At 47.2% G+C, this 13,250-nt stretch overlaps 5 protein-coding genes across 5 annotated transcripts; 1 reads left to right on the top strand and 4 right to left on the bottom strand.

Moving 5' to 3' along the window:
• Nucleotides 1-452: 452 nt before the first annotated feature.
• On the top strand, nucleotides 453-1,397 carry BP5553_09811 (Uncharacterized protein; the record flags this gene model as incomplete). Its single annotated transcript, XM_032018434.1, has 2 exons — nucleotides 453-557; nucleotides 627-1,397. 2 exons carry the CDS (start codon nucleotides 453-455, stop codon nucleotides 1,395-1,397), a joined length of 876 nt encoding a protein of 291 aa, XP_031865271.1.
• A 539-nt stretch (nucleotides 1,398-1,936) lies between these two features.
• On the bottom strand, nucleotides 1,937-3,347 carry BP5553_09810 (Uncharacterized protein; the record flags this gene model as incomplete). The annotated part of the gene is made up of 4 exons (XM_032018433.1): nucleotides 1,937-2,247; nucleotides 2,309-2,769; nucleotides 2,837-2,966; nucleotides 3,047-3,347. The coding sequence occupies 4 exons, from the start codon at nucleotides 3,345-3,347 to the stop codon at nucleotides 1,937-1,939; spliced, it is 1,203 nt and encodes a 400-aa protein (XP_031865270.1).
• Nucleotides 3,348-3,948: 601 nt separating this feature from the next.
• BP5553_09809 (Methionine aminopeptidase 2-3) lies at nucleotides 3,949-5,458 on the bottom strand (the record flags this gene model as incomplete). Its single annotated transcript, XM_032018432.1, has 4 exons — nucleotides 3,949-4,005; nucleotides 4,063-4,149; nucleotides 4,212-5,344; nucleotides 5,416-5,458. The coding sequence occupies 4 exons, from the start codon at nucleotides 5,456-5,458 to the stop codon at nucleotides 3,949-3,951; spliced, it is 1,320 nt and encodes a 439-aa protein (XP_031865269.1).
• Nucleotides 5,459-6,482: 1,024 nt separating this feature from the next.
• On the bottom strand, nucleotides 6,483-7,989 carry BP5553_09808 (putative mannan endo-1,6-alpha-mannosidase DCW1; the record flags this gene model as incomplete). Its single annotated transcript, XM_032018431.1, has 3 exons — nucleotides 6,483-7,052; nucleotides 7,106-7,685; nucleotides 7,757-7,989. The coding sequence occupies 3 exons, from the start codon at nucleotides 7,987-7,989 to the stop codon at nucleotides 6,483-6,485; spliced, it is 1,383 nt and encodes a 460-aa protein (XP_031865268.1).
• Nucleotides 7,990-10,974: 2,985 nt separating this feature from the next.
• BP5553_09807 (Uncharacterized protein) lies at nucleotides 10,975-12,391 on the bottom strand (the record flags this gene model as incomplete). Its single annotated transcript, XM_032018430.1, has 2 exons — nucleotides 10,975-11,615; nucleotides 11,839-12,391. 2 exons carry the CDS (start codon nucleotides 12,389-12,391, stop codon nucleotides 10,975-10,977), a joined length of 1,194 nt encoding a protein of 397 aa, XP_031865267.1.
• Between the last annotated feature and the right edge of the window lie 859 nt (nucleotides 12,392-13,250).

The raw sequence follows: 13,250 nt of genomic DNA, 5'->3' as shown, positions 1-13,250 counted from the left end.
ACTAAATATACTAAACCAAAATATCTAGATATATGTCTTATTTTATGTTTATAATATCTAAGTATTTTTACCCCTTGAATTAAAGGGGGGGTGACGTGGAAATAGCCTCGGATGGACGTGGCTTTATCACGACTCATAATTCGGGCTGCTGGCTTACAGCCGAGTGGATGGCGAACCCACCTGCTACCGATACGGGCCTGCCGAACTGACCCGATCGGCGTCCTGACCTTTGTGGCCTGCAGATGGCGCTAATGATCGGCATCGGAAGTCTCTAATTATGCCTTAGTCGGAGTGGCTTGGGTAGTTCTAATGAGGCACCATGTGCTCCGTATAGATAACGATAACGGAACGAGCATGGGATAATTTAATGATACCATAGAAGTTCAGATAGCAATTTTTTGTATCTTTTCTAATTACTCTGTTCTGTCCTACCGAGGAAAGAAATTTCCACAATGAATCGCGAGGATGTTGAGTTTCCCACCTTTGATGGGCTGACGCTGCGTGGCTGGCTTTATCCAGGCTCGATACAAGGCCCAGCCATAGTTATGAACCAAGGGGTACGTACCTATGGCTGTGAATTTTCGTGTAAACTCGGATTTTTCAAACAAATATCTGACTTTTGAAAGTTCAACACCCCTAAAGAGATCTTATTACCAGATGCCGCCTTGTGGTTCCAGCAACACGGGGTTACGGTGTTGCTCTATGACAGCCGGTGCATAGGTGCCAGCGATGGCGAACCGCGCAACGACGTCAAGCCCGCCAAGCTGGTGGAAGACTACCACGACGCCCTCACCTTCATGGCTAGTCATCCCATGGTTGACGAGGATAAAATCACCCTGTATGGCTATTCATTCAGTGCCATGACGGCGCTCGTCGCAACGGCTCTCGACCATCGTGTTGGAGCAGTCATCTCCGTTACGCCTATTGCAAACTACGACTTCCGAGAGGAGCAAAAGAACAATGTTATGGCATTGGCGATGCAGGACCGCGTCTCGTGTATTGCTGGTAACGACCCGGTATACATCCCCTTCGTAGCTGACGACGGCTTGAACCCAGCTGGGTGGGGAAACCAATATAACATGGAGGAATTCAGAGCATTCCTTGGCACCTCCTTCTTTACGAACCAAACAACAGTACAGAGCTATTACCATGTGCTAGCGTGGCAACCGTACGGGGCAATGCACCTCATTCGTGGGACGCCGGCAATGATGGTCACTCCCGCCGAGGATACCATCTCGACGCCTGCGGATCAAAGGGCAGTATTTGACATGATTGGTGAGCCAAAGGAGTTTGACCTGGTGGCCGGGAGGGGTCACATGAATGTCATTAATGGGGAAGGGGCAGAAGAAGTCCTGCAAAGGCAGCTTGATTTTATGAGAAAGTATCTGAAATTCTAGACAACGAATAGAACATTCTAGATTTAGAAATATAGCACTGATATACTCGGCATGTAAGTTTAATTGCTGTGGTTCTCCATTCGCCGTATGGAAGTCCTTTCAGGTGTCTTCTACTGCTTGGTGTATATTCATCCTCCGAGGCAGGCACTGAGTCTGGACCTCAAAATGGTATACCGACCCGGTTATCTATTAGAGGTGACAGTATGTATCGCAATGCACGGAACGGGGACCAATAGATTACATAAAAAAACATTTCTTGTGTATGTGGTGCACTGTCACTGACATGGTAGCCAGGATCAATTGGCACAGCTTAATATAGTTAAACTTGCAATTGAAAAAGACAGAGCACCTTAGGTGTAGGTAGACTTTGCGCAATATATGGGCTATAATTGGTTATTGTCTATGCTCTACTTCTATATCTCAGCTCGCTCGGTAAACTTAGAACTAAGGGATAGCTACGTATAACAAGGAGGTTAAAGAATGACGGACCATCCTCATCCTCCCTGAATTCCCTTGAAAGTAGGTAATAACACATCCGCTTAAGGCAACTCGGCCTCGATGACACTCTCATACCCACGGCCATCTGGGCAATACTTAACCAGCTTAAGCCCAGCGTCGTTGATCACTTTGCTCCACACAGCCTCAGTCCTTTCATTAGCCGACGCCTGCAACACAAGGCAATCCATAGCCGCTTGGTAGCAGCTGGCACCCGTGGAAGGGATTACAATATCGTTGATAAGTACTTTTGAGTAACCACGCTTCATAACGGCGGCAATTTGCTTGAGGATTTTAACGGATGTCTCGTCCGACCAGTCATGCAGGACGGCATGCATGAAATATGCTCGGGCTCCTATACATCTCCTTTAGTATAGTATCCAGGCCACAGAGAGCAAAGAGGGGAGGGAGCTTACCTCGAACAGGTTGTTCTACGCCCTCCTGGAAGAGATCGTGCGCCACAGTCCTGATCTTGTCCGTGGTAAGCTTGACCGGACCGACAACCTCTGGTAGATCCTCGAGCACGAGAGACCCAGCGGGAAGATCCGGGTGCTTCTCGACCACGCGCATAAGGTCAATACCGTGGTGTCCGCCAACGTCCACGACGAAGGGGCTACCGTCGTTTAGGTCGGCACCGTCGAGCAGCGCTTGGGTGTCATAGAACTGAGGCCAAGGTCGCTTTCCCTTAGCCCACACGTTCATGAAGGACGAGAAACTCTCCTGGTGTACGGGGTTTGCGCTGCATCGCTCAAAGAAGCTCTTTTTCTCGGGGTATGCGTCAATGTAGCAGCTAGCCTTGTCGTCCAACGGCTTGCGGTATTTGGTCTTGGCCAGGAAATCGGGCCAGTGCATAGCACATACTGCGACATGGTCGGTTCTAGGGGTTTCATTGTTCAGCAGTCCGACTTTGAAAGCTATCACCGAGTATGGATGGTATTGCTCACCTGATTCGAAGACCTGGCGCCACAAGGGAGCTCTTATCTCCCACAGCGAGGGAATAGGGTGTAGGCGCATAGCGATCGTTTGCTGTTTCTTTGATGATGTGGTTCGCGGCCAACAGCCGCAGTTGGTGGCCTAGTGAGCTGATTAGAAAGGCCTTGCCATTGACGTATCTATATATATATATATCATCATATAGTGCCATGAAGTCTTACATAGCAGCTCCGGTTCCATATCCTTCTTACTTATCTTAGCCAACTCGTTCACATCCTTCTCGCCGCCGCCAGCAGCGGCCCAGGCCTCAAACAAACCAATGTCAATAAGAGCCTGAAGCACAGAGAACATAATCGGTTCCTCGATAGCAAGCCGCATGGTCTTTTCTTCCTTCGTTTCTAGCTTGTGGAAAAGCTTGCGGGCTGCCAACGCCAATTGCTGCCGCGTAGCATCCTGGTCCTCGAAGGCTGCCGCCTCGACGGCGTCGAGCTTCTCGATTAATTGTTCCGCAATGCCAGCCATGGTCGGACTTTGTTAAGGTAATTTGAGTGGTGGTAGGATTGTAGGGAAGGGCAGTCAACACTCTGTTGAATTTCACGTGAATACTTCTCAATTCTATTATATAATTATGGCCGACTTCAAGAAAATAATATTTGATACCAGACAGCATAGTAACTGTCTGTATATATCATATTGCTGGTACTATTAGCCGACTTGTGGAAACTTCGGCAAAGTGTGCATCTTGTACCCTTCACTTTGCATACGCAGCTTATGGAAGGGTAACCCTTGTTCCCTGTCCGCAGCCCCGACGGAAACAGTGTATAATACCGAAAGTAAATAAAGCTTTCGCACGCCGAAAATCAATCCCGTAGCAGGCGGCCAAAGAACGCTATTCACATGACCAAAGTAAAAGCACGTGTAGATGTAGTCTGCCAAGTTGCCGACTGTGGGTAGAGTATACCAGAGGATTCAAGCCTGCAAAGCCACTAAATCGAAGGAAAATATCAAGATTAGGGGTTTTCCCTTGTCATTACCCGCTCATAAATTCGCTCGCTATCATATCAATCTCCATGAACCTTTGTTGCACCCTAAGAAAAGCAACAAACACTAACGTGAGACATATTCAGAAGTCGTCTCCGCGGCTGATAACCTCTTTCACGTTTGGTCGAAGTAAGATGGTCTAGTGTACTCTATTAATGATTGTCATTTAGATGTGGACTCGAGTTGAATGACTTACGTGCTCGAATTGGGCCGTATAGGTCCCTTGCTTCTCATTTAGAGGGGGATAATCTTCAATAATACCGGCTTTCACAAGATGGTTAAGCTACCTGGCTGTTAGCCAATAGTCCGTAAAACACCTTTATAGGCATGCTAGGCTTATCATACACCGAGGAGATACTTCTCTTGCCCGATCCTATCTAAATAACGTCGGCAGAAGGGGATCGTGCTAAAGTTCTTCTTAACAGCTCCCAAGACTGACCTAGCCGAAGACAAAGTTAGGTCTGTCTTTGCCACATCACGGCGTAGAGCGTAGTGTGAGACCTCGCCTCCCTCAATATATCGGCCGCTACCGGTACTACCAAAGGTTTCAATAGCAAAGACGTCACCTTCTTCCATCTTTGTCATATCGTTGGTTTTGATAAAAGGGACACTCTTAGTACCGTGGATCGAGTATGGCAAAATAGTATGACCACACAAGTTGCGAATCGCCTTGATCGGGTAGGTAGTCCCGTTGATTTCGCACTCGTAGCTTTCCATAGCCTCCTGGATATACCCCCCCAATTCTCCAACACGAACATCGATTCCAGCTTCACGGACACCAGTATTCGTTGCATCCTTGACGGCTGCGAGCAGGTTGTTATACATAGGATTGAACGCCATTGTAAAGGCGCTGTCTACAATCCGCCCACCTACATGGATACCGATATCGACCTTTAAAACATTGTCCTGTCTGAGTATAGTCTTACAACCTGCGTTTGGGCTATAGTGGGCGACTATATTATCGATGTTCAAGCCAGTGGGAAAACCCATGCCGGCAATTAAAGAGTCGCCTTCAGTTAAGCCATCGTGCCCTACTAAACGACGCGCGCTATCCTCGATACCGTTGGCGATCTCGAGGAGTGTTTGGCCTGGCTTGATACTTTTCTGTGCCCACTGGCGGACCTGACGATGTGCCTCAGCTGCTTGACGGTAATCGGAGAGAAAGTCGCTGTTGAGATTATCTAAATATCGCTTCTCCTCGTTAGTAGTGCGATACTGATTCTCATCCTTATATTCGACCTCTTCGCCCTTGGGGTAGCTGTTGTTTGGGAAGAGTTGGGATATAGGAACCGATGGAGGGTCGGTCTGGACCTTCTTCTTCTTCTTGGGCTTCTTCTTTCTGGGCTTCTTTTTCTTTGCGGTCCCTTCACTGGCAGCTACTTCTGGTGCATTTTCTTCAGCGTCGTCATCCGAGTCCACTTCTCCGTTCGCTACGGTGGAGGTGGGAGCAGGTGTGTCAACCCCGTTAGATGCGTCAACTGAAAGCAAACAGGTGTTAGCTAGTGTCTCTGCCCGCTGTGTATGCCGTTGAGAGTCGTAATATTCATACCGCTTCGCTTTTTGAGCTCATCCCCAGGAGGGTTGGTGGTCATTTTCAGCGTGATAAGTAGTAAGTCAACTAGACCTCTTCGACCCTTGTGAAAGGAAATAAATTGAATGAATAAGAATTGCGGCCTGTATTTCTGAAGTTAATCGTGGGTTCGGTCCCACAACATCGCAGTCGTTCGTAGTGGGCACAAGCGATTGTCATGCGCAAGCGATCTGCCATAAGGTATCTGTTTACAGCATCCATATCCCGGAGATCGGTGTACCCTGCATCCGAGAGGGCGACTCGGGCAGCTGGGAAGTGCTGCGCTCTGAGGACGATGTTGATGTCGAGAACTAGCTTGGCGGGGAGGTCTGGAACGGATGTACTCCCTACATGTCCAATTGAGTTGATCGGCACGTTTTTCAGGAACACTTCGAGATCGTTTTTAGCTTGGTCTAAATTTGAGTTAAGCAGCACGGGTTGGTGAATCGGTTAGACATGTCGGCGTCGTACAGTACTTGAAGGCTCCTTAGGGGCTGCAGATTGGTTGCTCATTTAGCTTGTAAGCAATGATGATGTTGGCGGACAGCATGCGAAATGGCCGCTTTATCGAACCGTGAGAGTAGTAACGGATTACTGATTTAAAAACCCAACCCTAGGGCTAGTTTATTTTTGTATCCCTAGGTCAACCCAGGCCCAGATTCTTTGCTTGTTGCTTTGTATTATTAACAGCCTAAGTTCTCGCTCATTTTGTAATAATGGGGCCAAGCAATACGAAGTCATTTTTGCAGCAACAGGGCATTCCATTTAAGGAAAATATCCACTTAATGATAACCTTTCTATAGAAGAGCTTATATCACTGTCATAAATGACGAACAAGATGCCCCTATAATCAAGATGCAAGACAAAATATCCTCAGAAATATGGTCAAGTTTACAATAAAATGATATTCCAGCCTGTTTGTTCTATGCACATATAAGCCCCTTTTAACAGAACAAATGCACAGTGGCCGTGCTCCATGGCGCCCTTGGTATATATACAACATTAAATCTAACATTAAACACAAAGCAAAGATGGCCGACCAGGCCTTACTCCGAAATCATCATGGTGGCGCTCCCGCCCACAACACCAATCAATACCAATGCCGTCAATATGCCTGCCCCAACGCGATCTTTAGTCGTAATAGGTCGCGACATCAACGCCTCCACCCCCCCTTTGCTGTCGCTACCTGCGTTTGGATCACCCGTGCTGTTTCCTGTCCCCTTGACCGCACTCACCCACCCCGGCGTTGTGGTGATCAAGTTACTTTGGACGATCTCGAGGGCAGCCATTTGTTCACCAACGCCTAGAATTCCGTCATTCACGCCCGGGGTTGTCCATTTCAGCCCACATTGCGTCCCGCTGGGTCCGCCTGAGCAAGTGCTAGACGCCGCCGCGGCAGAGCTAGCTAGTAGAGCGAGTATAGGCTTCTCAGTGAAGGGGGCGAGATTGGTTGTTGCGGCCATCCAGCGCGCGAGGTACGCCTTGAAAGATTGCTGATCGACGTTACATTTGCCGGCCTCGCAAAGCTCGCGCATCACGCCGTTAACAAAGAATGTGTTGGTGGTTTGGTTGAGGAGACGCTTTACTCTGTCTTCCCATAATGGGCTGCCATCGGTCTAAAGTCTAGGTTAGTTCGAGCTCAGGTAGAGAAAAAGAGTGAAGGACCTACAAAGTTGTACATAGCTGCAGCGCCCAACAAGTAAATGCCCGAGTTGTAAGACCAGGTGTTGTGGTCTCTCACTGAGCAGTTGTCGGCAACCTGCGCACCATCATAAACATGATAATCGGCGGATAGAAAGCCCACATTGGCTACCCAATCCCACGTTTTCGTTGCCCAATCCGCATAGGTAGCATTGCCGGTATACAAAGCCAGTCTGGCGCCCAAATTGAATAGGCAGCCGTTGGATATGGTATTTTTGTAATTGAATCCATTGTTGAATGGGAAGATCTGCCACCGAAGTCCTCCATTACAGGTCTTCATATCCCACCGCGTTGTCTGGGTGTTGAAGACACCTTGTGCAAGTGCAAGCCAACCAGGCTCATCCTTTGGAGGCGCCGGGAAATTTGTCTCTGCTGCCGTCATAGCTGCCATACCCCAAAACCCTTGATCATCATTTCCTAGCGTTTTACTCTGATTTAAGGGCATGTAGTCGTTGTCGTCGCCCTTTTGGTGTAGCAGTGCTTGCATCGAAGCAGCGTTGTATTGAGTGTCGCCCGTATAATGCCAATAATTAATCATCGTCCCGAACCTGAGCAGAGATATCATATCAGTACGAGACCTCCCAAGAGGGTGGACGTGGGATGGAGAGTGGGAACTCACATGGCTCCAGCTTCCCACCAGTAGTATGGGTCCGGCAGATTCCCTGGCACATCGTTAGGTTTGTCGCCGGTATAGAAGCTCATCAAGTCCTTCGCTATGATGCCGGCTGTCTTCTTTATGGACTCGGTCGAGGCTGTTGATGTGAAGTCGGGGGCGGTGATGGCAGCGTTTGCACCTTGGCCAGCAAGCGTGCAGACAACCGCCGAATATACAAGTGACGAAGTTAACCACATTATGCTATGTGACGAAGCTGACTCCGCCGAGGGATGGATTCAAGACGCAGGACGAGGGGGGAGCACAGAAGCAAAGGAAAAGAAGCTGGAAGAGAACGAGCGACAAGGCTGTCTGCAACAGCAGCGAGCTGGCGGGAAATGTTGAAGTTGGGATTCAGCGAATGTGAGCCAACAAACGGATGGGATTACTGGATGCCCCGAATACCTGGCTTGTAAATAAAACGCAAACGATAATAAAGATGCAGGTAGGTAGGTAGGTGACCTGCAAGATGCAAGCTGCGAAAGGACGTTATAGTTGCAGTGGTGGAAGATCGGCGCGGAATGTAGCAGTGGTATTCGTAGCGCAGTGCAGGGCAGGGCAAGTACCGAAATAAGAGGAACCGTCACCAAAGACTTGCACAGCACAGCCCCGATATCGAGTCCTGCCAGCATGTGCCAAGCCGTCGTCTGATACCTTGGATAACCTTGGATCACCTTGGATCACCTTGGATCGCCCTGGATAGGTCCCTATGCTGCGCAAGAGGAGCAGTCAGCAAGTTGCCGGAGGCGCCCCTCTGCCAGTCCCGGCGGTTTTCATAGGGTGCGCGTTGAAGCCAAGCTGCCCCAGACACCGGGTGATTCGTGGACTCAGGGGGTCGGCCGCTACGCAGCAACTCATCTCAACCCCATTGACAGGAGGTTTCAAATCGGTGGCTCTTGACGGGGTTGTGCAGTTGGTTGTGCAAGGTGCAGCCACGACGCACAAAGTAGGTAGTGAAGTTATTTTGAGATTTCTAATACGAGGGGGGACTCGTAACGGAGGCAAACGGTGTCGAACAATCCGGTACTCGTACTGGAGCTCACGACTCGTAAGCGCAACATCCTTACGAGAAGAACTAACGTTGCTGCGGACAAAAAAGAACCAAAATTGCTGGTCGGGGCATTGTTGATTGTTTATGCAATATGTACGTAGCATTGCACTCTGAACCCTACGGAGTACGAGTACACACACTGATTAGTATCTGTATATGTACGAAGTACGAAGTACCTACACGTACTCTTTGAGCAGTTACGCTATTCCATTCCATTCGTTATTTGTTGATATTCTCCCCTTTTAGGTTATTAATAATAAGTGTTTCTGGGCATTATTAAAGGGGGCGCAATGTGTACGTACCCGTACCCACCATTCGATTCCTGAGCTAGACCCTGCTGTACCTACACTTCGTACCCGGGAACTGCATCGCCTTTTTATTACGGTAGGAATATCTATGAGGTTTAGTGCAGTGCTATACGAAGTATTAATAAATTCCGAAGTCGACGGCCTTCAAAGTTCAAAACTATTCGGCGCCTCCATCTACAGAGAATACTTCGCACACGGGCAGAAGTGACAAAGCAGCAGTGGCAGGTCACATGATGGGCCATCACCTAATGGTAAACAGGGGTGCAAACCTCCTCGACCGGGGTGTCCATCACTTCCCTCTTTCACATTCTTTCACGGAATACTATTACTATCCCACTCCCATCTTACGAACTCTATGATCCCAGCCTACTTCCGTACGACCTAGCTTTGATCAGAAATCATGGCTATTAAAATATATTTGTTTTGAGATTCGCTCAAAACTACGGCTTCGGATTGGGAACAATCCTTCAGTGGCTGCAAAATAAAGTGGACATTTATTAACAACTTGCTAGTGAACCTGGCATTTCTCAACTATACTAGCACGGGCATGAATGTGGCTATATTGTGATGGCATTTAATATCTAAGCTACTTGGCCCAAATCTAGAAGCTCTTCTACTATTGCAAACGAACGTTGTCACTAAAAACGGTGCTGTTGCTAGCGGATCAACTCCATTCAAAGGAATTTAGCCATTGAGACGTCAAGCCGGATAATGAATTGATGGATGAGAGCACACATGGAAATAAAGTCCATTTGACTGATATCGGACTGGCAATGGATTTTCGTGAATCCAAATGGCGGAACGAAGCCCGACGCTCGAACGCTCCCCTGATTGGCACTACTCATTATGCCAGCATCAATGCACAGTTAGGCGTTGGTGAGTGTTAAGGCCTATAGCAAGAAATTACAACTAACATTCTCGACGTAGAATTGTCTCCCCGCGATGACATGGAATCACCCGGATATATTCTCGTATATTTCACTCGTGGCTCCCTTCCTTGGCAAGGACTGAAGCCCTAAACGCAGGACCAAAATAATGAGCTAATTATCGAGTAGGAGTCGACATCAGTCCAGGAACTCGGTAATGGTCTCCCCAAAGAGTTCGAGATGTATTTGGCCCACGTCCGGTGCCTCGGTTTCGATCAGACTGACGATTACACATATCTACCTCGCATATTCCGTAATATCTTCCGCCATAAAGAATAAGTATAAAATTAGACCGAGATGAAGTTCTTAAAAGAAAAATAGGAAGTAGCTCAATGATAACAAATACCAGTATTGGGTCGAGGTAGGTTGTATCAGGGCGAGTTAAGCCTCCAAACACAGGCTATGCTTTTCGCATTTCGTAGCATCCCAACCAAGTAGCTAAAGTTGAAACGTAGTTATCAGAGGTCAAAGAATAAAGAAAGCAAAGAAGTAATATATGAAAAGCTCTAGAAAGGTAAGCTCTCTAAAGTGCGAAGAAGCTACATAAAAAGTGAAAGGCACGAAGCTCAAATAAGCAAAAGAAAAAGGACAGCGAATACCTAGCTTCTAAGAGCAGACGAAAGAAAAGGCGAATCTAACGAAAGAGCAACGGTAGTAATGTGTAAATGGGCTGTCTGAGACTTGGCTTCAATAATACCATTCATTGAAAGCTTCTCTGCTGATTAAATGGATGAAACAGGCTGGCTGTGAGGTCGAGAGCTGAAATCGGGGTGTTGCCTGCCAGTGAGTGAGTCAATGACCAAACTTACAATCAAAGATCTTTCCACTATCGAGGGATACTTAGTGACAAAATAAGTTCCTTCGCCTCGCTGAGGGAGTTCACCAGTTTAAGCTTTGGATTTAAGGGTGTTCGGCTGGAGCTTTACCACCCGGCCAAACTATTTTGCTCTCATCGTCGAAATCCCACCAACCACTCCCACCGGACAAATATATACTACATCTCCGATCATATGATGATTCTTTTTGGGCTTCCCATTGTATTTCGTTTTGGGTGGGGGGTGGCTCGTCGGGTTCTTCCCAAGGCGTTTGGAGTACATCCATCTCAACTAGTCGTGTGCGACTCCACATAACGTAGCCCCGCTCGCGGAGGGATCGTTGCGAGTCGCAATTTATAAATTGCGATTGTGTAACTTCTTGATGCGCCCAGAACCATACATCAGCCGGCCCTGAGTCCGGGTCTTGAACGAATGGGGATTTAATCCGGGCAAGCTCGTCGTCCGCCGTATAATCTTCGAGATCGACGTGGTCATTGGGCTCGTTAGCTGCATCCAAAGCACCAAAGAGGAACATGTCGGTGTATTCTTCAAAATCTAGATACATGAGTTGGTACCTGTCCTGATATGAGTTTGCTAGGATGATGGAACGGATGCTCGAGAGACCGCGGGCTAGGATCGGTTGCATGTGCCCAGGATCGCTAATATCAGCACGAGGTATGCGCCAAAAGCCAGACGAAATGTCATGTTCCACGATCTCATTGAAAGCTAGTATGATTAGCAGTGAATTAATGGAGGACGAAGGTCAAACTTTACCTGGGGATACTGCTCGAAAGAGGTAGTCGTGAATACATGCCAACTGCTCATTTTTCCCATTGCGAGAATTTGGAGAAAAAAATATCCCTCTGCTCCTCCAAGGAAAACAATGGATGATTGAAATCTCGGAAGATATTGCAATACAGCTCAAATCTATAAAAGGCACGTTTAATACGAGCTATCTCGGTGTGTGATGGTGATGTTACCTCATGCTCCAGTGCCCAAAATGCTAGCGATTTAGAGGCAAAGTCTTCTGCAAAGTAATGAATATGGAAGTGTAGCTTGCTTATTAGTAAAGCATCCGAGAGCGTCCAAGATTGAGCGGATGCTGTCCGGATATTCAGATGTCGAGATACAAAATCAGTTACCCCTTGCCGTGTCCAGGATCTGACACGGGATGATTGCAATACTGCAAAGGCTTCTGGGAGAATTCCGGGGTCCACCTCGTTTAGGAGGACGTGAGTCGTTATCAACATCTGAGAATCGTTGAAAGCGCGGTAAAAAGAAGGACAAGCCAGTGCCATCGACTTCAGGGACGCCACATTTGGAAGTGCGCTCATCAATGCCTGTATTATCTCCACGGGAAGCATATCTATCGCAGACATCGCATTCGCAAGCGGTGTTAGATCCATGCTAGCCAAATAAATTGTGAATGAATTGTCAAAGTGTAGACTACAGACTCCCTCATGAACATTTATCTCATAAATTAGACTCTGTCTGAGGGCCATTATGACATCACAGCCAAATTATAGGTAGGGTATTCGAAGATTAAGTAGATATTTGCAACTCCTAATCCAATAGCAGCGCACCCCCAGAATAAACCCAAAATAGTGTCTAGGTGCCGAAATCGTCGTATATCACTAGTAACCCAATATAACTATATACCCTTACTTTAGCACTATACTTTACACCTCTAGCCAACTCCAATTTTGGTCCTATACGCTTAATCGTAAGCTCTCTTATTACTTTACTTATCTCATCTAACAAAACCATTAGTATTGGTGTTATAGTTATTAATCCGTAGTGCTGGCGTGTAGTCGTGTAGTCAATCGTAGTAGAGGCAGGCCTTCTCGCCGGCTATACAGTCGTATTTCAAATTATCTGTTCCCGAATCGATGGGCCATTAATTGTTAAGTTATACGAGATAAGAAAGATCGCCATGGGAAATTATACAATTTGAGCACTTGGAGGCCTATTTATCCTTAGTCGTCAGCTACCTAGGTAAAGAGGGGGGTAAAGACTAAACCCCTGTACATGGTGCCTTCAACAAAGCTACGTATCACTCTCCTTAAGCCAAGATTTAGTTATTGGCAAAGCTGTACAATAATACAAATGCAGAACAAAGAATCGCCACTAGGCCTCGACTACAGAAACAAAACAATTACCTATAAATCAAAGAAATAAAGTCTATAATACTACTCGAGGATTGTCTAGAGATCACCTCTTATACCTACATAAAGGCTTCTCTAGTAGAGTAGATATTTTAGCCCTACTTTTGCTCTAACTACTAAATTTCCTTTCTTTGTAACTCTAGACCATACAACATTAAAAAAGAACAGGTCATAGCTAGGCAAAAGAAAGCGTAGC

Source organism: Venustampulla echinocandica (genome assembly GCF_003357145.1).
Source record: "Venustampulla echinocandica strain BP 5553 chromosome Unknown scaffold_12, whole genome shotgun sequence".
Taxonomy (NCBI): domain Eukaryota; kingdom Fungi; phylum Ascomycota; class Leotiomycetes; order Helotiales; family Pleuroascaceae; genus Venustampulla; species Venustampulla echinocandica.
The sequence above is the reverse complement of the archived record's forward strand: the minus strand, read 5'-3'. Positions and strand labels throughout refer to the sequence as shown.